The sequence below is a fragment of the Episyrphus balteatus genome, chromosome 1 (assembly GCF_945859705.1).
Source record: "Episyrphus balteatus chromosome 1, idEpiBalt1.1, whole genome shotgun sequence".
In the NCBI taxonomy this organism is placed as follows: Eukaryota; Metazoa; Arthropoda; class Insecta; order Diptera; family Syrphidae; genus Episyrphus; species Episyrphus balteatus.
Window position 1 is genome coordinate 55,452,793 of NC_079134.1, and position 26,485 is coordinate 55,479,277.

Consider the following 26,485-nt stretch of genomic DNA (forward strand, 5'->3'; position numbering starts at 1 on the left):
ATACAAAAAAAATACTTAAAACATAAAAAAAAAATATTTAAAAACAACGGCAACACTTACACTTATTTTGGAGTTAAATTATTTATCAAATGACAACCCTTTTGTGCTATTCAAAACTTTTTTTTTAGAACCCAATAAAGGTACGGGCCCCAACTAATGTGTGGTTAGCCCACAAAAGTTCCCTTGTTTTATTTTTTTTTTTGTTCCTGGTGATTCGTCCTCGTTATATGAGTATCTTAGATATAAATTAGGAACCTGAGTGAACATGACATCTTTTTGCTACCTTAATTTGTTCCCGTTAGCAAGTTTCTTCCTCACATTATCTTCCGTGGGGCCCTGTCATCCGTCGGGGACCCCGGGGCATTTCCCATGCTGCCCCAATGGTATGCACGCCCCGGCTTAGAATAGTAAAACAGCCAAGCGACATTTCGGGCTCACTGGTTATCTTATTGATGCCTTCAGCATTGGAGTAGAGGTGACAAGACGTTCAATATTGTCGTAAAAATTCCGGCTCATTTCTGTAAAATTGACCGGTGTTGAGCGGTTTGTTTCTCAGGAATGTGGCTGGAAAGAAACCATTTTTTTCCGATCACGATTTACATATTTCGCGAACGGAACAGGATCTTTTTCAACTAAATCCTGCATTTCTTTCAAAACACACAATCTTTCGAAAACCAACGTCATGAACTTCAATCTTTTATAATTTGGAGTTTATTGTTGTACTTTTTTTGTTGATGAAATATCACAAAGTTTGTTTCACCTGATTTAATTTAGTGTCTCAAGGATTATAGGTACCCTTAACTAAAATAAAAAAAAAATGTTGAGCACCAGATAATTGCTCCTTTAGTTTCACCATTGAAATTAAATTTTCTCAAAAAAAAGAACAAAAAAAAAAAAACTGACAGATGGCTATGCGTGCATAATATGTTCATCGAAATCGATTGGCATCATTAGTTTTTCGATTTATCGGTACGACTTAGAACAAATTTTTTTTTGGAAGTTTTTTAAATAATTTTAAGCATTTTGCCCGATTTAAAGTCATTTTTCTTGTTAATATTGCTATTTATTGCTATTGATTTTAATTTTCGGATAGGAATAAACTAATGGCTTTGTGTAATACATATATACACATAATGTTAATAATATCGTCGGGTTATTGCGAAAACTCACACTATGTACACTTTTGATGGATTTTAATCTAAAAATGCAAAGTTGTGAGTTTATATGTGTTGCCAATGTGTTGTAATAATTTTTTTTTTACATTTAAAGTCGATTTGTGAGAAAATTGCTACTACCGCTTAAACGATTTAATTTTGTCCTTCACTCCCATATTATTTTTTTTTTTAAATATAATATAAATAATCTTTTGACATCATTCAATTTATGAAATAAAAAAAAAGTTAATTTAATTTTTAGTTTAAAAGAACAAAACGGCAACACCAGCAATTTTCAATTTTTAACCCATAGAGGTTAAAGTATTTTTGATTACCGACGTTTAAGATCAGAAATCATCAAAATTGGATCTGTAATTTACTTAAGTTACTTTACTAAAATAAAAAAAAACGATAAAAATGCGAAAAAATCCTAATTTCTTTAATAAAAAAAAAATTACTAAATTGTTAAATGAACTGCTCGAAATTGTTTATATTGTCTTTATGCTAGTAGTAAATAACATTTGAGCAGAATAAATAGCAATATTAACAAGAAAAATTACTTTAAACCGGGCGAAATGCATACAATTATTGAAAAAAACTTTCGAAAAAAATTTTGTTCGAAGTCGTACCGATAAATCGAAAAACTAATGGTGCCAATCGATTTCTCAGGTCCGAAATAGGGGGAAACAGTCAACAGCGAACATTTTTTTGAAAAAAACTTGCACAGTGTAATTGTCAATAGCGTCGGACGAAACGTAGGGGAACAGAGCTCGCAACCGCACTCGACAGATGAAAACTTATAAAAAAGTCGAAGAAAACAACAACAATTTATATTCAATATTGAGTATTTTAAATTTGGGCTTTTATGATCATTTAGCTTTAAAGCAATTAAAAGACTAATCAATTAATTTTCCTGACGTTTCGTTTGGTTTTTTGCCAACATCTTCAGAGGCTTAATTTTTATTAGATTTTGAATACAATTATACATTTTTAAAGAACATTGCTATTGTTTTTAATCTTAACTTACTTTTTTCGTCAAATTACATTTTTGAATTATTTTCATAAAGTTATTGATATTTCATTTATATTGCACTATTGAATGCAGAACGGAAAAACTATTGTAAATAAATTATTTGAAAACTATACAAAACAGAAACTTAAAACCTATTACCACTTAATACTTATTTTATTACAGTATTATAACTCGAGCTTTCCCTCTTAAAATAAGTGGACTTCAATTAAATTTAAGGTGAAATTCAATTCATTTTAATGTGAATTTTCATCTTAAAAAACCGACAACATTTTTTTCAGACTTTCGCTTTTCGCCTAGTGAGCCAATAGTTGTAGGTTCGATCCCCAGTGGCTGCCAGTTCCATGTTTCCATATAAATATAAGATGACATCCCGCTTAAATTAAATGGATTTCTTTTAAATTTGGGCATTCTAGAAATGTAGGTGATTTGTGCGCATTTAAGACAGAAGTCATCTTAGCAAAAAACCACGCAGAAATCCTCGTAATTTAAGGTGACATCCGCTTATTTTTAGGTGTTCTTTTTTCTCGTATGTCGAAATTCGGCACTAGGCTTCTGTGAAGTGTTGCCAGAGCAGCCTATTTATTGCCAAACAGGCTCCTTGAACTTTTAGCTCGCTCCTTAAAATTTTCATTTTCGATTTATCGGCTCTTTTAATTTTGAACTTGGCGATTTATGTTATGTCTGCTTTAAAATCAAAGCATTTTAAAGCAGAAATTCAAATGTGAACATACAACCAATTTGCATACATTTTTCATTTAAAACTTAATTTTACGCCCGTAAATGTAGTCCAGTAATTTTAGGTTTTATCTGCGAAAAAATTCCTATTGGGCTGAATTTTGGTATACACCTTCGTTACGGGGTTGTAATGAAGATGTGAAAAATCGACATTGATATCGTGCCGGCCTTAGAAGTTATAGAGGTCAAAAGGTCAAGAAAATCAGTTTTTCGCCGTAACGAAGGTCTATACCAAAATCGAGCTCAGTAGGAATTTTTCCGCAGATTGGGGTTAAAAATGCCTAAAATTTTGGGCTATGAATATATCAACAGAATGAAAAATATAATTATACTTGAAGTCTGATAAGCAAAAGTTATTTGAAATTAAAAAATAAAAACCATTTTTGAAAGCGGCTATTTTTGGCTCTACGATTTTTCAAAATCGTCATTGTTTTTAATTTTAATTTAAAACATGAAAAACCAAGAAATACAAGTTTCCAGTAGCTTTATTGAAAGAAAATCTGATGTTCTGTAAAAAGCTCTAAACCTTATACATAACTTAAAGCACATCTGAAGTGTTTCGTATAAACATGTTTATAGGGACTATAAACATGAATAGATGAAAAATACGCATTTTCGCAGTTATCATGTTTATACCAACACCACAGATTCCAATTTTTAATTTGAAACATTTTATTTCTCTCAAATAGTACTTCCTTCAAACAGATATCTAGATTCATTTTAACTTTGACCCCCAAAGTAAAGTAATAAATCAGTATTCAATACATTTGCCAACTCAATCATAGTTGATCAAACTTTTCAATTCAATTGTTCTATCTAAATAGTTTTACAAACAAACAAAAAAAAAGAAAAAAAAATGTTTCGACAGTGTAAAACTAAGATGCGTGATTCAACAACAAACAAAATTCAGTTTTCTCTCAAATTTGACATACCTACCTAAATACGGATGAGCGCATGTGCACATAATATTGAATGAATGCAGGCAGGGATGAAAAAAAAAATGACTCGAATCGTCTCCCTATGTTCCTCTGGGTGCGCCTGGATTGGTGATCGGCATGTGATCAGAAGTCAGTACTTTAAAAATCTTTGATAAGTCACAAACTCGAGTATTATTTCTGGGTTCATCTAAATTGCAATAATTATTTCTTTCTATACGTAAATAATTAAAAAAAGAGTTCGTTTTTTAAGAATAACGTTTGTGAGTAGATTGATTTAAATAAAATCATCAACAAATATAGAAAGGATAATTTTCGAGAATTATTCTCTTTCGTAAATTGATGCATATATTTTTCTCAGAAAAATGACAAAAATATGTTTCATGTCGGAAAGTGCTCTTTGTGTTTGCGACTCTCGATCGGTAGCCCTTAAAGAGGGGATCTATTTTTAACATAAAAACACTTCGGTGTAAAATTATTTATAATTTTGTTTCCAGTCGTCGTCTCTTTGATATATACATTATATTATTTGTGAAGAAAATTCATCCGCGAAACAATCTCAAAAGACTGATCAAATAGTATTCATTGCCGCTTCATTACCTCCGTTTGTCCGGACATTAAATAAAATTACATATGGGCAGTGCGTTAGCTTCTTATTTTCATTGACCTGAATGGTGTACGCTTGTGTTTATATTTAATGTTTTGTGTTAAACATATAACATATGGTCAACGATCTATACAATAAGGGCTTAAGAATAGTATTAATGACCTCCGCGTTAGTGAAATATGACTCGAAATAATTTAAACTCTTAGGCTAAAAAATACAACGAATTAGATTAAAAAATTATAAACGTCGTTTTAAACCCATGGATAGTGATGCCATAACCATAACTTCCATCGAAGTTGTTGTCGGTATTTGCCAGGTGACAATCAGTTCTAGTTGATTTATTAAAAAACTGGCCTGATATCAATAATAAACATAATTTGTTTATGTTTTCAAACCCATATTTATAGGATTTCACTTCCAAGTTGCTAAAATGCTTGTTGCATTTTAAAGTACAAGTTATGAATCATCCTTACTCATGTCATTTGTTTAGGTTTAAGTGGGAACTATAACGCCTGTTCTAATAAAATAAAAAAAAAAAATGATTCCAACATAAAGTTAAAAGTTGTTGGTCTTAAGGGAGAAATACGTTTGGATTTTTTTATTTTTGTCTAAAAAATGCATTTATCAACCGAATAAACTATTTTCAGTGTTCTTAAATGAAGCCTCAAAAAAGTCCGTAGATAGTCCCAAAACCCATGCGCTCTAAACCTACCACAGTACGAAAACTATTGACGCATTTTTCTCGAAACGCGTTTTTTCCGCACCGTGCAACGTAACTCAAAAACTAATGAAGCTATGAACTTGAAATAAAGTGCAAATTACTCGTTAACTCATTGGCCATAGTTTTTACAAGAAATACTTTTTATTCACAATGAGTTTATAAAAAACATTGCTTTTTTATCGTTTTATGGTTTTATTAAGGTTCGTGCAATGCGTACAAATATATTTTAATGGATTTTTTATTATAAATAATTCGAGGCGTCAACTTTAGGGCTGTAGAGCCGTCATTTTGTTTTTGTTTTTTTTACATACATTTTATCAATACTTCAAAATATCAATAAATCATGCACTTTTCCAAATTTCAATAAATGCTATCAGTTTTATTGAAAAAGATTTCTTCCAGAGGGATTTCCCCCCTTAAAAGAAAATAAATAGGTAATCTTGCTCTTAAAACATCAATCATACATAATATTACGAATTACTCTTTATAAATAACTTTAACTGGCTAATAAAATACATACAATATGTACAATGCAATAAATAAATGCAAATTTGTTTAGAGTAGCTGTGTTTTTTTAGTATTGATATCCGTATGCGCATTTAGAGTTTAAATTTAGTAAAAAAACAAAACGCAGCTGCCGATAAAAGTAGAAGCTTAATCTAGCTACGGATACCAATAAAACATGTTACATTGCAGCATTTTAGGATTTACGATCAATGTACAAGTACATGTACATAATTGTAATTGCTCCATTTAAAAATGAAACTAATTACTTTTGCCGACTTCCTCCTCCCACATCCCTGAAACATTGAAAAATAAAAACAAATTTATATTTTACTTGTGTATGTGTGTACAAATTTACATTGCCCCCATATGTTGTATAGTGCGTAAGAAAAAGACAATATCATCATGAACATCAACATTGGAAATCGATTGATTACTTGTCTGACTTTAGTCATTATATTGATTACTAACTCAATGGATGCAATGAAAGGTGAGTTTAAATCAAATCGTTTAAAGTAGGTAATACTTTTTACATTATTTGGCTTTCGTTATACATATATGAACTATGTATGTGTGTAATAACTTTAAGCTTTAACTTATGAATATGTCAGAAAAAAATTATTTTTATTTTGTCCTAGATTTATTTTCAAAGCTCTGTTGTTTTCAATTAGGTACCTAAACAATTTTTTTGAAAAATTTTTTTTTTGTATATTATGTTAAATACTAATAAAAAAATAGGATATTAACTGTATTGAATGAAAAACTTATACAGGTAGTCCCGGAATGAGATGAGAACATTTTGAGGGACGATTCTTGGGTATATTCTAAGAAAAAATTGTTCAAGAGTAACTCTCTATCTGCAAAGAGATAGACTTAAGCGATGATTTAAGAAAACGCTAACTTTGGTATGCCTTTACTCATGTTAATGTTAATAACTCCGTTAATATTATGATAGAAACTTCATTAATGTCTTGATTTTTAGTGGAAATGAAATTAAGAAACCATGATTATTTTTGACTTTGGGCCCGACTTTCTTCGATAAATGTATATTAAACATAGTGTTTTCTAAATTTATTCTTATGAAAATAAAAAAATTTTTGAACAAAAAAGTTGTCAACAAGCTTGCCAGAAAACTCATAGATTTTATGATATTAAGGAAAATCTCTAAAAAATGTGTTTTTTGCTTTTGTCAAAAATGGGTAAGAAATATAAATTTATTTTTGTAGTTTAAGTTTATTTCTGTTTAAGGCCTAGTTACAACAATTATTTAAAAAGTGCTCCTTGATTTTGCGTGCTTGATAGAGCCCTTTTTTGTGTTTGCAAAAATCATATCAATATATCAATCAAAAAATCATTGTCTATCAGACTATCCTGGCATGACCTTTATTATGGAGCCGGGCAAACCGGGACTTCTGCCAACGCTACACAGAGAAAAATATGACCCGCTAAAAACTAACAGATTGCCATATTGTTTTACCGTCCATACATATCATAAGAAAATCTTATTAAAATCAACGATTAATAAGGTTTTTTTAAGGAGATTTCTTATTATTTTTATAGAGAAAATCTTATTAAAATTTGACTGAAAAGTTGATTTCTTTTTCCAACTTAGCACTAGAACAAAAATCGCGATCAATATTTTCATGGCAGGTTGGCTCAGGTGGTAAGGTGGGCGACTAATGATTTAAAGTCTCCAGTTCGATTCCAGCCTGGTGATCGTTTTTTTTTTTATTTTTTTGCAGATTTTAAAACAATAAGGAAAACCCGATTGTTTTAATAAGGTTTCCTTCTTGGATGAAAACCATAGAGAAATCTTATTGTTTTTGTTCTATTTTATGTGGTCTATTTTTCTCTGTGTAGGGTTGATCCAGAGTTGGTTAAGTCTGCAAATGAATTTCACATTAGTTTAGAAGCGTTTTTTTAATTAGAAAATTATTACATAACAAACTCATGCCCAAATTTAGAACATTCATTATTATTATTATTATTATTAGTTTATTTAAAGCAATATAAAATTACAGAAAATAAGAAGTTAAAAAGCGTTAACATTAGTAGCCATCAGCTTTATTAGAACATTCAATCCAGTTTAATCAGTTCATTCAGTTTTCACAAATTTTAGGGCCAGTTTGTTGAGAGTGGGTTAAATCGTCAATTTGGTTATTACAGATTTCCCTTAATTGAGAATTAAGAATCTTTGATTATCATAGAGCGTTTGTTCACATTTTTTCTACCTTGATTATTAAATCATAGTTTTTAAATAAATCGTTCCATTTTCCAATCTACCTGTCAATTTGGATGTCGAAACTTAAACGAGGATTAAGCTGTTTTTAAATTTTTTTTTTAAGTTTGTGATATTTTGAATTAAAATTTGAAAGCGCTAACAGTAAGAAGGTAAGTAAATACTTATTTATCTATCTTTTTATATTAGTTAATTTATGAATGTGTATTTATTTTCAGAAATGTGTCAAATCGTTCAAAAAGGACATCAATTCAAGGCCGAAGAAGAAAAATTGATTCGAATGACGTTGCAGAAAAAAATCTTAGAGAATAAAAAAACTGACGCAATTCCAAGCAAAAGGACGCAGCTTTGGAGCCCTTGGCGGACAATTTCAATGCCAAAAAATGATGATGATGAGGTGTTATTTGAAGAGAAGATGGAGCTTGGGGATGGAGAGACAAATGTGACCGATGAAGATATTCAATATTTGTTAGAGGATATCTTAAGCACCGAAGAGCCACCCACCGAAGAAAAACCATCCCTTAAATGCTGCGAACCAAACGACACAAGTGTCTTAACAATCTTGGAGGTTGAGCTTTTAGCCAAACATAAAAAGCCATTTTAATCAAAATTTGTTATTCAATAATTTTCTCTGCATTAAAATCGATAGCTATATTATGAAGAACTGCTGTTGCAACAATAACAACTTGGACAGGTCTGTTTTAATTCTCATTTGAAGAGATAAAACAGGAAAACGTCTTTTCTTTTTTAGCAGCCAAAGAATATGTACCTATTGCTATTTTTGGCACTTCCTGCTAATGACAGTTTTCATTTGGTCAAAATATTTTATTCAGTGCGAAAATCAAGTATGATCAAATTGAATTCCAGTAAATCCTTGATTAAATGGTGCTAATTAAACAAAATTTGATGATTAACGAAATCTCAAATTAACTGCTCAAATCATAGATTCTGTGATTAAAATTTTTGTGAACAAACGAATTCTACGATTATCAACTGGAATAACCACTGATTAAAACTAATCGACTGTGAACTAACCGGCCCTTAATGAGTTAACTCTCATTAAAATTGGTGAAAATTGGTCCTAAATATGTTTGTTAAATTCAGTCTTAAGAGTATAAAGGATTAATAAGCATCCTCTCATAATTTAAAATAGTTACCTAATGCAGTTAACATTTATTTGTAGAAAGTCACTAGAATAAGAGTACTTTCCTAAGGTATAGATTTGTTTAGGTAATTAATTCTGTTTTCAACTTTCAATTTTATATAGACTTTAAACAGGTCATTTGTCTTAACATAATTCTTCTCCTCGCAAGACACAAGCCGAATTCTACAATTTTTCAAAATATTCTATAAAATATTTAAGATATTATATATATAAATACTTAATCTAGTCGTCAAAAGCTTCAGGGATATCGATACAAAAATCTCGTCTCCCTGGATAATATAATATTTACAAATGACTTGATTCTAGGTATATATAATCCAGTCAAATAAGGGTTTCACCTCGGAATGAATGCTAATAGAAATTTTTTTTGCTCAATATCTTCGTTTTGGCATTCTATAATAACATTTGCTGCTCATTGAGATTTTTTCTGTGCTGAACTGTTCTAGTTTCCTGTTCATTGACAAAACTAGAACAGTTTAGAACAGGATTTTCTGTTCTTGCTTTTGAGTCAGATCAGGTTAGAACAGATGCGTGAGAAGTGTCAAAAGCAAAGCTGTCATTTTTTGTTTTTGTTTTGATTTAATTGTGCGAATATTTCTCGGGAGCTCGTGGTTTTTCTAACTAAAAACAATTTTTAATTATATTTTCCGCAGTAAAAACTCAAAAAATAGATAAAACTAACGAGAACCGATAAGCAAAAAATTCATATATACAATTTGTTTAATTTTTTTTTTATTTTGACAACTGACCACTGACGTTTAAATGACTGTTCTAACTTGATCTGACGTTTCTCACGAAACTGTGCTTATGAAAAATTGGTATTTTTTGAAAATAGGGGAAATTTTGGGATATGCACTAAAAAACATCCTGGTACAATCTTGGAGTTAGTGCTAATAGGCTAATTTTTTTGTTTCTATCTTTGTTTGGATATTCTATAACTTATGTCAAAAATCTAAAAAAAAATCTCATGTCCGCAAGTCCTAATTTTGGAGGTTAAACTAAGTTAGGTGCAGACTTAAAAAAATTATGAAGGAAAGTTTAAATTTGATGTATACCAACATAAGCGACATGATTTAAGAGTATTTCTTAACACTTATTCCAAAAAAACTCACAATAAGTCAACCTGACCATCCCTGAAAAGTAATGTACCTTATTCATGTTGATCTGACACAAATATCTGAAGTGTTGTTTTTCAAAATTAGGACTTGCGACATGAGATTTTTTTAGATTTTTGACATAAGATATAGAATATCCAAACAAAGATAGAAATAAAAAAATTAGCCTATTAGCACTAACTCCAAGATTGTACCAGGAGAGCAGAGCATATATCAAAATTTTCCCTTTTTTCAAAAAAAATACCAATTTTTCATAGATATGAATATTTTTTTCATTGCATTTTTTTGATTCCTAATAATAATGGATATGAAAACCTTCATGCAAAATTTGGTTCCTCTACCATAACTTTTAAGGGTTTTTCAGTAGTAAGTTTGCAACTGTTATAATAATATGGGTTGACAGAAGAAAATTTGGTATGACTTTTTTCAGAGACGTCAGATTGTCTTGATTTTAGATTTTTTGGCATCAGCATTAAAAAATACCTCGAAGACATGTATCATATGTGTATATAATACCATTGTCTATTATAGCTAATTTTGAAAATCTCCTTTCCCGCTTTGACCTTGAAAACCGCGACTCGCGGACATTAGATTTTTCTAGACTTTTGAGGTATGTTATAGAAGGCCAAAACGAAGATATTGAGCAAAAAAAATTTCTATTAGCATTCATTCCGAGATTTACCCCTTTTTTCACCTTATTTTACTGTATTAATATTAATTTACTGCGAATGTTTGATAAACGCAAAAGATGTTAAACTTTTTCTTTCAATCTTCTCTTGGAACAATCTGTTCTCTTTTACAGTTGGATATAATCTACTTTCTGGAATGGTGCAATTGTAATTATCTAGAACTGAAGTTATCTAAATACCTGTAAGATATTCAGTGCTACATTGCATACATCTCTCATTGTTTCCGAATATAAATTCTATACCTACCTAATTTTAAGTCTTCTTAGAGTAAAGGCCATTAAGGATCTTTTAAAACATTTTGATCTAAAGCTTCACTTTAAATCTTACATCGACCATGTGGTCTGTGAAAACAACTGCTTGTTGAGTTTCTATAAATGAATTTCAAATGAATGTAAAAACGCTTACACGTTTTAATATACTGTTGTGTTGTATGGTGTCCAATACAGTATTCTACGGTTGGAAAGGATTCAAAGAAGAATTTTAAATTACGCCTTGAGAACTCTTAATTGTAATGGATAACTACTAGATAACAAATCTGGACCGGACGTTTTCTAACCTTCAGATAACAACGCATATAACATGGGTGCTACGATTAAATAAAAAAAAATACTTTTAGGTATAATACAAATTACAGGGTGTTACAAAAATGAGGTTTTAAAATATACGCGGGCGGAGATCTATCACGTTTTATAGTCGCACTGATTACGAAATGGTATTTAAAAAGTCCCCATTCCCTAACACCCCCAAAATCTGGAGTTAGGGGCAAAAAACGATTTTTTTTACCTTCACCCATTAAAAAAAATCTAGCTTCGTCAAATTTTTACCCATTTTCGATTTTTTTACAGTTTCTGATAGGAAACTAGTTTTTGAGAAAATTGAAAAATTATTTCATCAGATTTTTCTTTTTTCAATATATTTTTTATTTTAATATGTTTTTATTTTTGAATTTTCTCAAAAACTAGAAGACATAGAAACATATAGTTTTCACTAAAAATTGTTTTTCGCCTATTTTTAACTTTGAAATCGATTATTTCAAAAACTATTGGTTATAATATATTGATTTAAAAATTAGAATTAAATGTACAATTTTGGCTTTCGCAAATGCTATCATTTATTTCTGTAAGTGTTGCCGTTGTTTTTAAAATTTTTTTTATTTTGATAATTTTTTTTTAGAAAACTGCCCCTCCCACCTAAACGGGGGGAGATAGACCCCCCTCCCAAAGAAAAAAATATTTGTATTGAACTCCTCTACAAAAACCCAATCAAATCAAATCCTGGCGCCCAGGTTATCCCACTACATGCCAAAACAACATTTTTGTTCTATACCTAAAAGTTCGAATTTCTGTATCTGGGTTGAAATCGTAAAATTTTTTTTTCTAAGCCAATTTCAAACTGATTTTCATAAAATCTCGTTTGATTTGGAAATAAATATTATTTTAGAATATATTTTTAAAACAGCATGTTGTTGTGAAAATATATACTTTAATTTGATGTCGAAATTGGGTAAATGACGAAGAAAATGGAATTTTTGAACTTTGACAGCTTAGTTACATGTTTTATACATTGTTGAAAAGGTATATTTATCTCCTATCAGAAACTGTAAAAAAATCGAAAATGGGTAAAAATTTGACGAAGTTAAAATTTTTTCAATGGGTGAAGAAAAAAACCGTTTTTTACCCCTAACTCCAGATTTTGGGGGTGTAAGGGACTTTTTAAATACCGTTTCGTAATCAGTGCGACTACACAGAGAAAAAATAAGGCAGGGATGACTATGCTTCTGGTATATTTAACTTTATTTCTGGTATATTCAACTTTATTCTGATTAAATATACTAGAAGTAAAGTTATCCCTGGCGTTATGTTTTCTCCGTGTAGCTCTACAAGTGATAGGTCTCCGCCCGCGTATATTTTGAGTGTTACACCGTGTTATTTATTTAAACATAACACTCATAGATAATTCATACAAAAAAAAAATTATAATTGTCAAAAAAACAAAGAAAGAAAAATCAAGTGTGGGGTGGTATAGCAACCCTGTTGTCTTCGGAAGGGTAATTGATTTAAAAACGCTTGAATGTAGTAGGCAAGTTCAATGTAGGTATGTACCTATATTGTTTGTAAAAGATATTGCGGATAATAATCATATAGCGTCTTCTAAATTGCTGTCTTTGATTTCCCTCTGTTTCAATAGGTACGTAAACTTCAAAACAGATGTGAACTTTTTATATGCGCCCCCTTTATAACTATTTTTGGATTAAATTAATCTATTACGGGATCTCTTAAACTTTTTCAAGAGATATACATTTAAGATTGGAACAGATTTTAAAATGAAGAAAAAATGAACAGTATTTAAAATATATATCTGAGCAACCAAAATCGATATCAAAATTTTTTAAACGTAGTTACAAATAATAACATTTTTTTTTAAAATTAAGACCATAAAAAATTTTCTACCATTATTATGAAGAGAGAAATTAATTTTTCATTTCTTTCATTGTCCCAAAAAATTGATATTTCTTTCTCGAGTAAAAAAATCACAACTTCCACAATGTCTACCTAACTAATTTTGATGAATTAAAACTTTTTTTATTCAGCATAAATAGAACAATAAAACTGTTTACCTATAAAATGAAATTTTCAAAACACAAAATGAAGCTTAAAACGGTCTCCGAACTCTAAACAACGGTGAAAAAATGTTGTACTTTGGGATTCAGCCCATACAACCAATTTGGTGCTTGAGCATAATAAAAAAATATTTTCAAAAAGAACAAGTACTCCTCTTTTTAGAACTGTAAAAAGGTCTAAAATCTGAGTAAAAAATCGTTGAAATCTGAAAACATTGAAAAACGGTTTTTTGACGATAACTTTAAATTTTGAAGGTCTACGAAAAATTTCAAGTGCCGAAAAAAGATGTACTGAGTAATACCTACAACCTCTGCTACCGATTTTTCTACTAGCAGTTTAGGGCATTTTCTGGTAATTGCTCTGCTAACTTTAAATCAAATTAGCAGAACATTAATTTTCTCCAAAACTAGTGGAGCACTTAATTTAATTTTGGGGCACTTAATTAGCACTAAAAGATCCAATAACAAAAAAATATTCTGCTGACTTTGTACTCCAGTCAAAGCGTCATTTGACCTTGCGCAGAGAGGCACTGTCAGTTTTTATTTCATGGATCGATAGGGGTATATTTAAAAGGCTTAAACCCAATTTCTCACCACCTGATCATTCTTATCAGCGGAGTTATTCGCAAAAATGCATTTTTTGGGATATTTTACTTCTAAGCTAATATCTTTGCTCCAGATTGTCGTAGACCAAAAAATAAACATACATTCTCTTCCTTATAACATTTTCCATCGTTGTATGTAATTTCATTGTATTTGAGTGAGTAAATACAAAATGGCAGCCATTTAAAGTCAAATTCTTGTTGTTAAAAACACATTTTTGTCATTATTTCGAAAAAAGCTTATATCATGATTGACATTTTTCTAATCTATTTTGTAGCCCTATTCATGTCCTGCATTTTACAGACAAAATCAGCTCTTTTTTACCAAAGATGGCCGAGCAATTGATAAATGAACGCATGCAAAACCGGCGCGAAAACACCCAAAAATATCGTTTTTTTGGAAATAACTCAGCTTCAGAGTGTCTTACGGCAAAAAATAAAGCTATTAATTGTTCGTTACAACATTTTCTATCGATTTGGTGCACATCGATTTGGTGCACATTATTTTTGTTGAAACAAAAATAAGTAATATTAAGTCAAAGACGTTTTTTTGTTTAGCAAACTCTTGCCTTATTATTTTGCAAACGGTGCAAGTATTGGCTAAAAAAAATATATTACTGTTGTAGTCCTTTAAATTATCTACAATTTAAAAAAAAATTAGCTCTCTACGACCCACACGAGCCGAGAAATTAATTTTTTAAAAAAGTTCCAAATGCCCAACGAAAAACATGAGACAAATCATCTTATAACAAGAAACAATGAAAACAACCCCTCTCACTGAGAACTATTTTTTCGACTGATTCGACTGATAAACAAGGGAAATTTTTTTAAATTTTCCTACGGAATGATGCCTTCTTAAAATTATAATAACTCGGCTCGTGTGGGTCGTAGAGAGCTAATTTTAATTGTAGATAATTTAAAGGACTACAACAGTAATATATTTTTTTAGCCAATACTTGCACCGTTTACAAAATAATAAGGCAAGAGTTTGCTAAACAAAAAAATGTCTTTGACTTATACTTATTTTTTATTTGTTTCAACAAAAATAATCTGCACCAAATCGATAGAAAATGTTGTAACGAACAATTAATAGCTTTATTTTTTGCCGTAAGACACTCTGAAGCTGAGTTATTCCCAAAAAACGATATTTTTGGGTGTTTTCGCACCGGTTTTGCATGCGTTCATTTAGCAATTGCTCGGCCATCTTTGGTAAAAAAGAGCTGATTTTTTTCTGTAAAATGCAGGACATGAATAGGGCTACAAAATAGATTAGAAAAATGTCAATCATGATATAAGCTTTTTTCGAAATAATGACAAAAATGTGTTTTTTAACAACAAGAATTTGACTTTAAATGGCTGCCATTTTGTATTTACTCACTCAAATACAATGAAATTACATACAACGATAGAAAATATTATAAGGAAGAGAATGTATGTTTATGTATGCAAAGATATTAGCTTAGAAGTAAAATATCCCAAAAAATGCATTTTTGCGAATAACTCCGCTGATAAGAATGATCAGGTGGTGAGAAATTGGGTTTAAGCCTTTTAAATATACCCCTATCGATCCATGAAATAAAAACTGACAGTGCCTCTCTGCGCAAGGTGAGGCCCTTTTTTCCGACGCTTTGACTGGAGTATTGCTCTGCTAACTTGAGAGACATATCGTTTAGAACAGGCATGTCAAACTCAATGGTTACGAAGGGCCAAAACAGCAGGATAAAAATTTGTATGGGCCGCAGAAAAAAAGTAAATTTTTATAAGACAAATTTATTTAAAAAAAACAAGAAGAATGATAACATTAATGTATTCCATTTACCATATTTTTTCTAAGACCAAGGTTAGTTAGGCTGGAGCTTATAGGTAGCTCATTACTCTTAATGACGGGAGCGTATCGGAATCCCGCTTTTTAAAATCCCGTTTTTCGAAAATCCCGAAAAAAAAGTTTCAAAATCCCGTTTTCTAAAATACCGCTTTTTTAAATCCCGTTTTCTGAAATCCCGCATTTTAAAATCCCGTCAAATCCCGAAAATTCCGATTTTTTTACCAAATACATGCTTAATTCACAAATAAAAAAAATCATGAGAAATAGACAAAAAATTAGTAAAACTGATTTTTTGCCCACACAATATGTACCTTCAACACATTATGAAAACGGTATTTCTTTTATAAAAATATAAAGCCTTAAATTGAGCTCACAAGTAAAAGAAATTTCATTTATTTAAATATCAAAATTGTTGAAATGCATCCAAATATAAGTTGAAATATATTTAAATGAAATTTCTTTTGATTATGTAGTGTGTACTTAATTTAAGGTGTTGTGATCATTTTATGTTATTATTAATCTATGGGATTATCACGATTGTATTGTTGATTGTTCTTCTGAAACTTTAAAATAAATATTAGTTCGTTAATTGATTTCTTTTTAGTATAACATTCCTTACTTTTTCTTATTTTTGTATATATTATATTTTTTGTTAAGCTTTTAATTAAATGCGATTAGAACAATGTCTCATTTTTTAATTTGTTTTAGTATCCCGATTTTGCAAGCAAAACTAGGTGTTTCATTTTAAAAAATCGCGCGATTTTTTAAAATAAAACAACTAGTTTTGCTTGCAAAATCGGGATTATAAAAAACGGGATTATAAAAATCGGGATTTTAAAAAGCGGGATTATAAAAAGCGGGATAATGAAAAACGGGATTTTAAAAGCGGGATTTTAAAAAACGGGAATATAAAAAGCGGGATATCGAACCCAACCCCTTAATGACTTATGTAAGGAACAGCTCGCCTTTACAGGTACATTTAACAGGAAAAAGAGCGAAGAAAATCGAGAGAACTTTGTCTTTCAAAGACATACATAAATCTGCAAGCCTTTTTTCATATTCAGTATTAAAGTTTAAATTTTTTTGTGGATTATTTTTGATATGACCGACCACCGATGCAAACTTACCCAAATTTGACGTATTGCATGCTGGTTTTAAAGTTTTTATCATCAAAACCTAGAAAAATTCCCAAGACCCAAAGCCGTTTGGTAGGTTAAATTAGAATATTCGCTTTAAGAAATCACAGAACTTCCAATGATTTACGCCACTAGGTTTTAAAAAGTTTATAACATATTCTATACTTATTTATTTGTTGGTTAAAAAAAAGGAGCTGCATGTATGTCGAAAGCTGGGAGCACAAAATCTAAAATTATAAATTTAAACTCAAAATGATTAAAAATGTGGACTGGGCCGCAGAGTTATGTGTTATGTGTGCATGCGGCCCGCGGGCCGCAAGTTTGACATGCCTGGTTTAGAAGATATTAGCTCTCAGAGAGAGGACTATACATTCAAAGCAAAGTCTGGAACGAGTACGATACGACAAGAATTGATAACGGTTTTTTGTAGAGGAGTTCAATACAATCATTTTTTACTACTGGAGGGGGGCCTATCTCCCCCCTTTTAGGCGGGAGGGGTAATATTCTTAAAAAAATGACGAAAAATAAAAAAAAAATTATTGGAAAACAACGGCAATACTTGCAGCGATGAGTGATACCTTTGTCAAAAGCCCGAATACACTTAATTTAATTTTTCAATCAAGTTATTTCAATCAATTGTTTTGAAATAATCGATTTCAAAGTCAAAATTTGTGAAAAAAAAGTTGGGAAAAACACATTGAATACTATTTTTATTAAGACTGTGACAAATTTATCGATGAAATAAACTTAAAAGTATCATACCTGGTGTGATGTGCTTTTTTGTCAAAGGCTGAGGTTTCGCTCGCCGGATTCCAAGGTACAAATTAAAGTAAGCACGTAACTTTAATCAAAAGGTTTTACTTTTATTTAACTCTTAAATCTTAAAATCTTAATTAACAAACAAACAATTCTCTTAATAATTATGGTCCGGTTCCGGTTCTTGTGTTTATTTAGGCCTTTTAGTCAAAAACACTCCGTTTGACGGTTCTTTCGCGCTGGTAATTTTTGATGATTTCTTCAGGTCGGTCGGCGGCTTCCTTCGACTTCTTTAGCAGGGAAGGGTTTTGGTTGATAGGTAAATCTTGGATTGCCCCCGGTAAAAATCACGGAGTTGCCACCGGTAAAAAATCACGGCGTTACCACAGGTAAAAATCACGGCGTTGCCAACGGTAAAAATCACGGAGTTGCCCCCGGTAAAAATCACGGCGTTACCACCGGTAAAAATCACGGAGTTGCCCCCGGTAAAAATCACGGCGTTATTACCGGTAAAAATCACGGAGTTGCCCCCGGTAAAAATCACGGCGTTGCCACCGGTAAAAATCACGGAGTTGCCCCCGGTAAAAATCACGGCGTTGCCACCGGTAAAAATCACGGAGTTGCCCCCGGTAAAAATCACGGCGGTGCCACCCGTAAAAATCACGGAGTTGCCCCCCGGTAAAAATCACGGCGTTGCCACCGGTAAAAATCACGGCGTTGCTACCGGTAAAAATCACGGAGTTGTCCCGATAAAAATCACGGCGTTACCACCGGTAAAAATCACGGAGTTGCCCCCGGTAAAAATCACGGCGTTGCCACCGGTAAAAATCACGGAGTTGCCCCCGGTAAAAATCACGGCGTTGCCACCGGTAAAAATCACGGCGTTGCCACCGGTAAAAATCACGGAGTTGCCCCCGGTAAAAATCACGGCGTTACCACCGGTAAAAATCACGGAGTTGCCCCCGGTAAAAATCACGGCGTTGCCACCGGTAAAAATCACGGCGTTGCCCCCGGTAAAAATCACGGCGTTGCCACCGGTAAAAATCACGGCGTTGCCACCGGTAAAAATCACGGAGTTGCCCCCGGTAAAAATCACGGCGTTACCACCGGTAAAAATCACGGAGTTGCCCCCGGTAAAAATCACGGCGTTATTACCGGTAAAAATCACGGAGTTGCCCCCGGTAAAAATCACGGCGTTGCCCCCGGTAAAAATCACGGCGTTGCCACCGGTAAAAATCACGGAGTTGCCCCCGGTAAAAATCACGGCGGTGCCACCCGTAAAAATCACGGAGTTGCCCCCTGGTAAAAATCACGGAGTTGCTTCCGGTAATCTGGTACACTGGTCGGTTATATTATGTAGACCCCTTACCGCTGGTGGGGGGAAGTCTAATAATTTAATTTTTTTATTTTACTTTCTTACTTAGCTCCGTTCTAACTCCGTCCTTACTTCTCCTTAAGATGATCACGATTGAATGATGATTTTGTCGTTTGTATGGCGGCTTCTTATATTACTATTGAACTTAACTCAGTGTGAATTATTAAGAACAAAGAGTTATTTTCAATAGTTTTCTGTCGAACGAAAACATTTTCAAAATTTTCGAATTTTGTTTACATACTTGGACTATAGTGTTTAATGAATATTTCCATTATTACTCCCCACACTTCAGCGAAACATATTCCATCGTTATCCACCACACCTCTCCTCATTCATGATTTTATTTTCATGAAACATATTCACCACCGAGCTCTGTTGTTCGTTCGCAAATCGATGCCATCAGCGTAGATCATACTGATTGATAAGGAAATTTTCTCAATTCTCCTTTGTTATCAAAATTCTTCTTAATCAGTGTGGTGAATATCGATGCAGCGTTGTTGGTTGCTGTAGATCATGATTAGATGGGACTTTCTCTTCATGCGGGGTACATCGTGGGATCGATATCATTATTTTATATATTATTTTCAAGGTTAGGTATGTTCTCGTCTTTTTTTTTTATTATTTCGGTTTTTCAAGGTTAACTTAAATGTAGGCAGGCGCGTGTAAAGCTCGATTAAACAAGGGGGGAATGGTAAGTATTGTAATGTTTCATTACAACTCACCCCCTCTTTGGAGACGAGAACCTTCTCGTCTAAAAAATTAGGATTCGGGCTTAGGTTTTTTTGTTTTGTTGTTTTTTTTTTTTTTTTCTTTTTGTTGGCATTAGATCTACTCGGATCTCCCCTTTTTTTTCTTTTTTTTGTATACACATTTTCTTTGTATATTTCTTTGTATATTTCTTTGTATATTTCTTTTCCTTTCTCTTTTCTTTTCAATCAATTTTTTTTATATATATTATTATTTTTTTTTTATTTCATTCATTGTTTGTTTCTTCAGATTTTTCCCTTCTTCAAAAAAAAACAAAACTTTTCAATCAATTTTTTTTTATATATCCAAAGAAAAAAATAAACTTTATTCGTAAAAATAGTAACAAAAAAAAGATATTCCAAATAAACATAATGATTAATCCAAAAAAAACTTAAAAAAAAATGATAACATTTCAAAAATAACACAGAAAAAAAAAACTTTCTTCTAGTCAGTAGTCCTTTTTAGAATTGGACGCGTTTTCGGTGTCTACCGCATATCAAGATGGCCGTCCGCGCTCTGTGTATCATGGCGACTATTTGCCCCCAACGTCTTTGAAAAATAAGCCTCTGTCGTCCCTGCTCGGGCGCCAATTTGTGATGTGGGGTGTTTTCATAAACGTCGGAAATCTGCGTCAGTCCAATCGTCTTTCTGCTTTGCTGCATTAATGAACAGACCAATTCTGCAGAATGTTTGCAGGCCTGCGTTGGTACAATTTTCAGCAGCCACTGAGTGTTCATAAACGTCAGAAAAAAAAATATAAAAAAATTACCACAGAATGAGTTTTGTTTAAGCAAAAAAATATTTTTTTCAGTTCCCGAAAATATTGTTTTTAATAACATGAAAAATTTGTAAACCGGGTTACATTAGGGTGGCTGAAAAAAATACTTTCTTCACAAAAAAAAAATAATAAAAACACCGAGTAGTTCACATTTAAAACAAATTATCTATGGAAAAAATATTTTTAATTAGGGTGTTCAAGAAAGTTTTTTTTATGCGTTTGAAAAAAAAAATGATTTTTAGTGCACAGAAAGTTTGTTAAGTGCGTTTTTGCTATAGTAATATTAAATTCATGTCAAATTAATTAAATTGAATTTGGTTGAATTCCAAGCGTAAATGTTAAATATACCTACCATTTTTCTGAGCCCCCTAATTCGAAAATACCTACCCCAATTTTACATTATATTTCATAAACCATGTTTTACAAACTTTCTCTGCAGTGAAAAATAATTTTTGTAATTAATTAAAAAAAAAAGTTTGAACCACCCTAATGGAAATTTTTTTTTTCTTCGATAATTTGGTCAAAATAATATCCACGTTGATTTTTTTGGAATTCTTCAAGCAACTGTAGAAGATAACATTTTTTAGAGCCACCCTAATACGAAAAAAATTTAATATAAACTCATTATTTCAAAAAACACGATTTCGAAATTTTCTGTGTCATTTAAATTTAAATTTTTCGAAAAATGAAAAAAGAAACATTTTTTGCACCACCCTAATTAATATGTTTGCTTTTCATTTTTTTTAACAATATTCAAATTTATTAACAAAAAAAAACTCGAATCAAGAGTCAAATAAATTTCTTCTTGAGTTCTGCAGCAATAAAATTTTGGCTGCGCAATCTGCCCGATGTTGACGACATACTGACGTTTATGAACAGCAGAACTGCAGTTGGACTAAGTTAGTCCGATCGCAGATCTGACTTTATGAACACGACTAACGCAGGCCTAAGTTAGGTAGACGTTTATGAAAACACCCGTGCTTTTTTGTCAAAGGCTGAGGTTTCGCTCGCCTGATTCCAAGGTACAAATTAAAGTAAGCACGTAACTTTAATCAAAAGGTTTTACTTTTATTTAACTCTTAAATCTTAAAATCTTAATTAACAAACAAACAATTCTCTTAATAATTATGGTCTGGTTCCGGTTCTTGTGTTTATTTAGGCCTTCTAGTCAAAAACACTCCGTTTGACGGTTCTTTCGCGCTGGTAGTTCCTGATGATTTCTTCAGGTCGGTCGGCGGCTTCCTTCGACTTCTTTAGCAGGGAAGGGTTTTGGTTGATAGGTAAATCTTGGATTGCCCCCGGTAAAAATCACGGAGTTGCCCCCGGTAAAAAATCACGGCGTTACCACCGGTAAAAATCACGGCGTTGCCACCGGTAAAAATCACGGAGTTGCCCCCGGTAAAAATCACGGCGTTGCCACCGGTAAAAATCACGGCGTTGCCACCGGTAAAAATCACGGAGTTGCCCCCGGTAAAAATCACGGCGTTGCCACCGGTAAAAATCACGGCGTTGCCACCGGTAAAAATCACGGAGTTGCCCCGGTAAAAATCAAGGCGTTACCACCGGTAAAAATCACGGAGTTGCCCCCGGTAAAAATCACGGCGTTGCCACCGATAAAAATCACGGAGTTGCCCCCGGTAAAAATCACGGCGTTGCCACCGGTAAAAATCACGGAGTTGCCACCGGTAAAAATCATGGAGTTGCCCCCGGTAAAAATCACGGCGTTACCACCGGTAAAAATCACGGAGTTGCCCCCGGTTAAAATCACGGCGTTGAAACCGGTAAAAATCACGGAGTTGCCCCCAGTAAAAATCACGACGTTGCCACCGGTAAAAATCACGGCGTTGCCACCGGTAAAAATCACGGAGTTGCCCCCGGTAAAAATCACGGCGTTGCCACCGGTAAAAATCACGGAGTTGCCCCCGGTAAAAATCACGGCGTTGCCACCGGTAAAAATCACGGAGTTGCCCCCCGGTAAAAATCACGGCGTTGCCACCGAAAAAAATCACGGAGTTGCCCCCGGTAAAAATCACGGCGTTGCCACCGGTAAAAATCACGGAGTTGCCCCCGGTAAAAATCACGGCGTTGCCACCGGTAAAAATCACGGAGTTGCCTCCGGTAATCTGGTACACTGGTCGGTTATATTATTTAGACCCCTTACCGCTGGTGGGGGGAAGTCTAATAATTTAATTTTTTTATTTTACTTTCTTACTTAGCTCCGTTCTAACTCCTGGAATTACTTCTCCTTAAGATGATCACGATTGAATGATGATTTTGTCGTTTGTATGGCGGCTTCTTATATTACTATTGAACTTAACTCAGTGTGAATTATTAAGAACAAAGAGTTATTTTCAATAGTTTTCTGTCGAACGAAAACATTTGCAAAATTTTCGTAATTTGTTTACATACTTGGACTATAGTGTTTAATGAATATTTCCATTATTACTCCCCACACTTCAGCGAAACATATTCCATCGTTATCCACCACACCTCTCCTCATTCATGATTTTATTTTCATGAAACATATTCACCACCGAGCTCTGTTGTTCGTTCGCAAATCGATGCCATCAGCTGATTGATAAGGAAATTTTCTCAATTCTCCTTTGTTATCAAAATTCTTCTTAATCAGTGTGGTGAATATCGATGCAGCGTTGTTGGTTGCTGTAGATCATGATTAGATGGGACTTTCTCTTCATGCGGAGTACATCGTGGGATCGATATCATTATTTCATATATTATTTTCAAGGTTAGGTATGTTCTCGTCTTTTTTTTTATTATTTCCGTTTTTCAAGGTTAACTTAAATGTAGGCAGGCACGTGTAAAGCTCGATTTAACTAGGGGGGAATGGTAAGTATGCGGTGTATTGTAATGTTTCATTACACTGGTAGTCCGGTCAATTTAGACATCCGAGGTTACATTAATTCCCAGCAAGCTGAAAATTGGTAGGATTGTTGGAAACACCATCATAAATTAAATCTAAAAAGTCCTCATCGATCCGAGACCTGGAAAAAAATTTACTTGGGGTCAAAATTCACAAAAAATGGTTTTTCACGATTTTAAGCAAAACCGTAAGTCTTACCAAAAAATTTTCAATGCAAGAATTGTAGACCAGATTATTAGGTATATATAAAAACTGTCATGACACTTTTTTTCCTAAGACCCACCGTTTCTTAGATATAACGATTCAAAAAGTTGAAGTTGAGTTGTAATCGTCATAATCAGGCCTATTCTGAAAAAAACTCCCAACTAAAAAGTTCCTAAAATTTCATTATTTTTTTAGCTTTAATTTTGTTCTTCAATGGTAAAGAATATGGGGAAAGCAAAAAAAATGGAAATTTTCACCATTCACGGCGTTGCCACCGGTAAAAATCACGGCGTTGCCACCGGTAAAAATCACGGAGTTGCCCCCGGTAAAAATCACGGCGTTGCCACCGGTAAAAATCACGGCGTTGCCACCGGTAAAAATCACGGAGTTGCCCCGGTAAAAATCAAGGCGTTACCACCGGTAAAAATCACGGAGTTGCCCCCGGTAAAAATCACGGCGTTGCCACCGATAAAAATCACGGAGTTGCCCCCGGTAAAAATCACGGAGTTGCCACCGGTAAAAATCACGGAGTTGCCACCGGTAAAAATCATGGAGTTGCCCCCGGTAAAAATCACGGCGTTACCACCGGTAAAAATCACGGAGTTGCCCCCGGTTAAAATCACGGCGTTGAAACCGGTAAAAATCACGGAGTTGCCCCCAGTAAAAATCACGGCGTTACAACCGGTAAAAATCACGGAGTTGCCCCCGGTAAAAATCACGGCGTTGCCACCGGTAAAAATCACGGCGTTGCCACCGGTAAAAATCACGGAGTTGCCCCCGGTAAAAATCACGGCGTTGCCACCGGTAAAAATCACGGAGTTGCCCCCGGTAAAAATCACGGCGTTGCCACCGGTAAAAATCACGGAGTTGCCCCCCGGTAAAAATCACGGCGTTGCCACCGAAAAAAATCACGGAGTTGCCCCCGGTAAAAATCACGGCGTTGCCACCGGTAAAAATCACGGAGTTGCCCCCGGTAAAAATCACGGCGTTGCCACCGGTAAAAATCACGGAGTTGCCTCCGGTAATCTGGTACACTGGTCGGTTATATTATTAAGACCCCTTACCGCTGGTGGGGGGAAGTCTAATAATTTAATTTTTTTATTTTACTTTCTTACTTAGCTCCGTTCTAACTCCTGGAGTTACTTCTCCTTAAGATGATCACGATTGAATGATGATTTTGTCGTTTGTATGGCGGCTTCTTATATTACTATTGAACTTAACTCAGTGTGAATTATTAAGAACAAAGAGTTATTTTCAATAGTTTTCTGTCGAACGAAAACATTTGCAAAATTTTCGTAATTTGTTTACATACTTGGACTATAGTGTTTAATGAATATTTCCATTATTACTCCCCACACTTCAGCGAAACATATTCCATCGTTATCCACCACACCTCTCCTCATTCATGATTTTATTTTCATGAAACATATTCACCACCGAGCTCTGTTGTTCGTTCGCAAATCGATGCCATCAGCTGATTGATAAGGAAATTTTCTCAATTCTCCTTTGTTATCAAAATTCTTCTTAATCAGTGTGGTGAATATCGATGCAGCGTTGTTGGTTGCTGTAGATCATGATTAGATGGGACTTTCTCTTCATGCGGAGTACATCGTGGGATCGATATCATTATTTCATATATTATTTTCAAGGTTAGGTATGTTCTCGTCTTTTTTTTTATTATTTCCGTTTTTCAAGGTTAACTTAAATGTAGGCAGGCACGTGTAAAGCTCGATTTAACTAGGGGGGAATGGTAAGTATGCGGTGTATTGTAATGTTTCATTACACTGGTAGTCCGGTCAATTTAGACATCCGAGGTTACATTAATTCCCAGCAAGCTGAAAATTGGTAGGATTGTTGGAAACACCATCATAAATTAAATCTAAAAAGTCCTCATCGATCCGAGACCTGGAAAAAAATTTACTTGGGGTCAAAATTCACAAAAAATGGTTTTTCACGATTTTAAGCAAAACCGTAAGTCTTACCAAAAAATTTTCAATGCAAGAATTGTAGACCAGATTATTAGGTATATATAAAAACTGTCATGACACTTTTTTTCCTAAGACCCACCGTTTCTTAGATATAACGATTCAAAAAGTTGAAGTTGAGTTGTAATCGTCATAATCAGGCCTATTCTGAAAAAAACTCCCAACTAAAAAGTTCCTAAAATTTCATTATTTTTTTAGCTTTAATTTTGTTCTTCAATGGTAAAGAATATGGGGAAAGCAAAAAAAATGGAAATTTTCACCATTTTTCCGATTGGGGCCCTTTTCCCGAAAGCATTTCCCTGGGAATTTTTGTTCAAAATAGGCCTGAATATATACAGGGTGTCCGATAGAGAATGGACAACCCTAAAACGGCTGATAGCTGATAAATCTATAGAAACCTAGGTGGCCAACTTTCTTAAAAATATTCCCCTTAGACGAGAATATTTTTAAGAAAGTTGGCCACCTAGGTTTCTATAGATTTATTTTATACCACAGGTGTTAAAATATTTCATAAAATACTTTTTTTAAATTTTGCATCGAAAAACAGATTTCAAATTTTTTTAAAGGAAAATGTGCAATAGCTATGAAATTTTTAAAGTGTTTATGTACTCATCCAATTATTGTAGAAAATTATAAAAAAAAGAAATAAATAAAATTCATTCATTCGTGGTCGTAGTGA

The 26,485-nt window shown here is 33.1% G+C and overlaps 2 protein-coding genes across 6 annotated transcripts in view; both read left to right on the forward strand.

Moving 5' to 3' along the window:
• Window positions 1-26,485, forward strand: part of LOC129915875 (piezo-type mechanosensitive ion channel component) — a 291,170-nt gene that overhangs the window by 198,797 nt on the left and 65,888 nt on the right. The window lies entirely within an intron of this gene.
• The window catches only part of LOC129915932 (chondroitin sulfate proteoglycan 4), a 54,934-nt gene continuing 32,174 nt past the window's right edge, over window positions 3,726-26,485 (forward strand). Inside the window, exons 1-2 of one of the 5 annotated variants that reach the window (XM_055995669.1) lie at window positions 3,726-4,120; window positions 5,882-6,179. In XM_055995669.1, the coding sequence (XP_055851644.1) occupies window positions 6,095-6,179 (85 nt within the window). In that variant the 5' untranslated portion in view covers window positions 3,726-4,120; window positions 5,882-6,094. Of the gene's footprint in view, window positions 4,121-4,154; window positions 6,180-26,485 lie in introns of those variants that run through there. The other 4 variants (XM_055995659.1, XM_055995675.1, XM_055995681.1 and 1 more) reach the window with 4 other exon arrangements.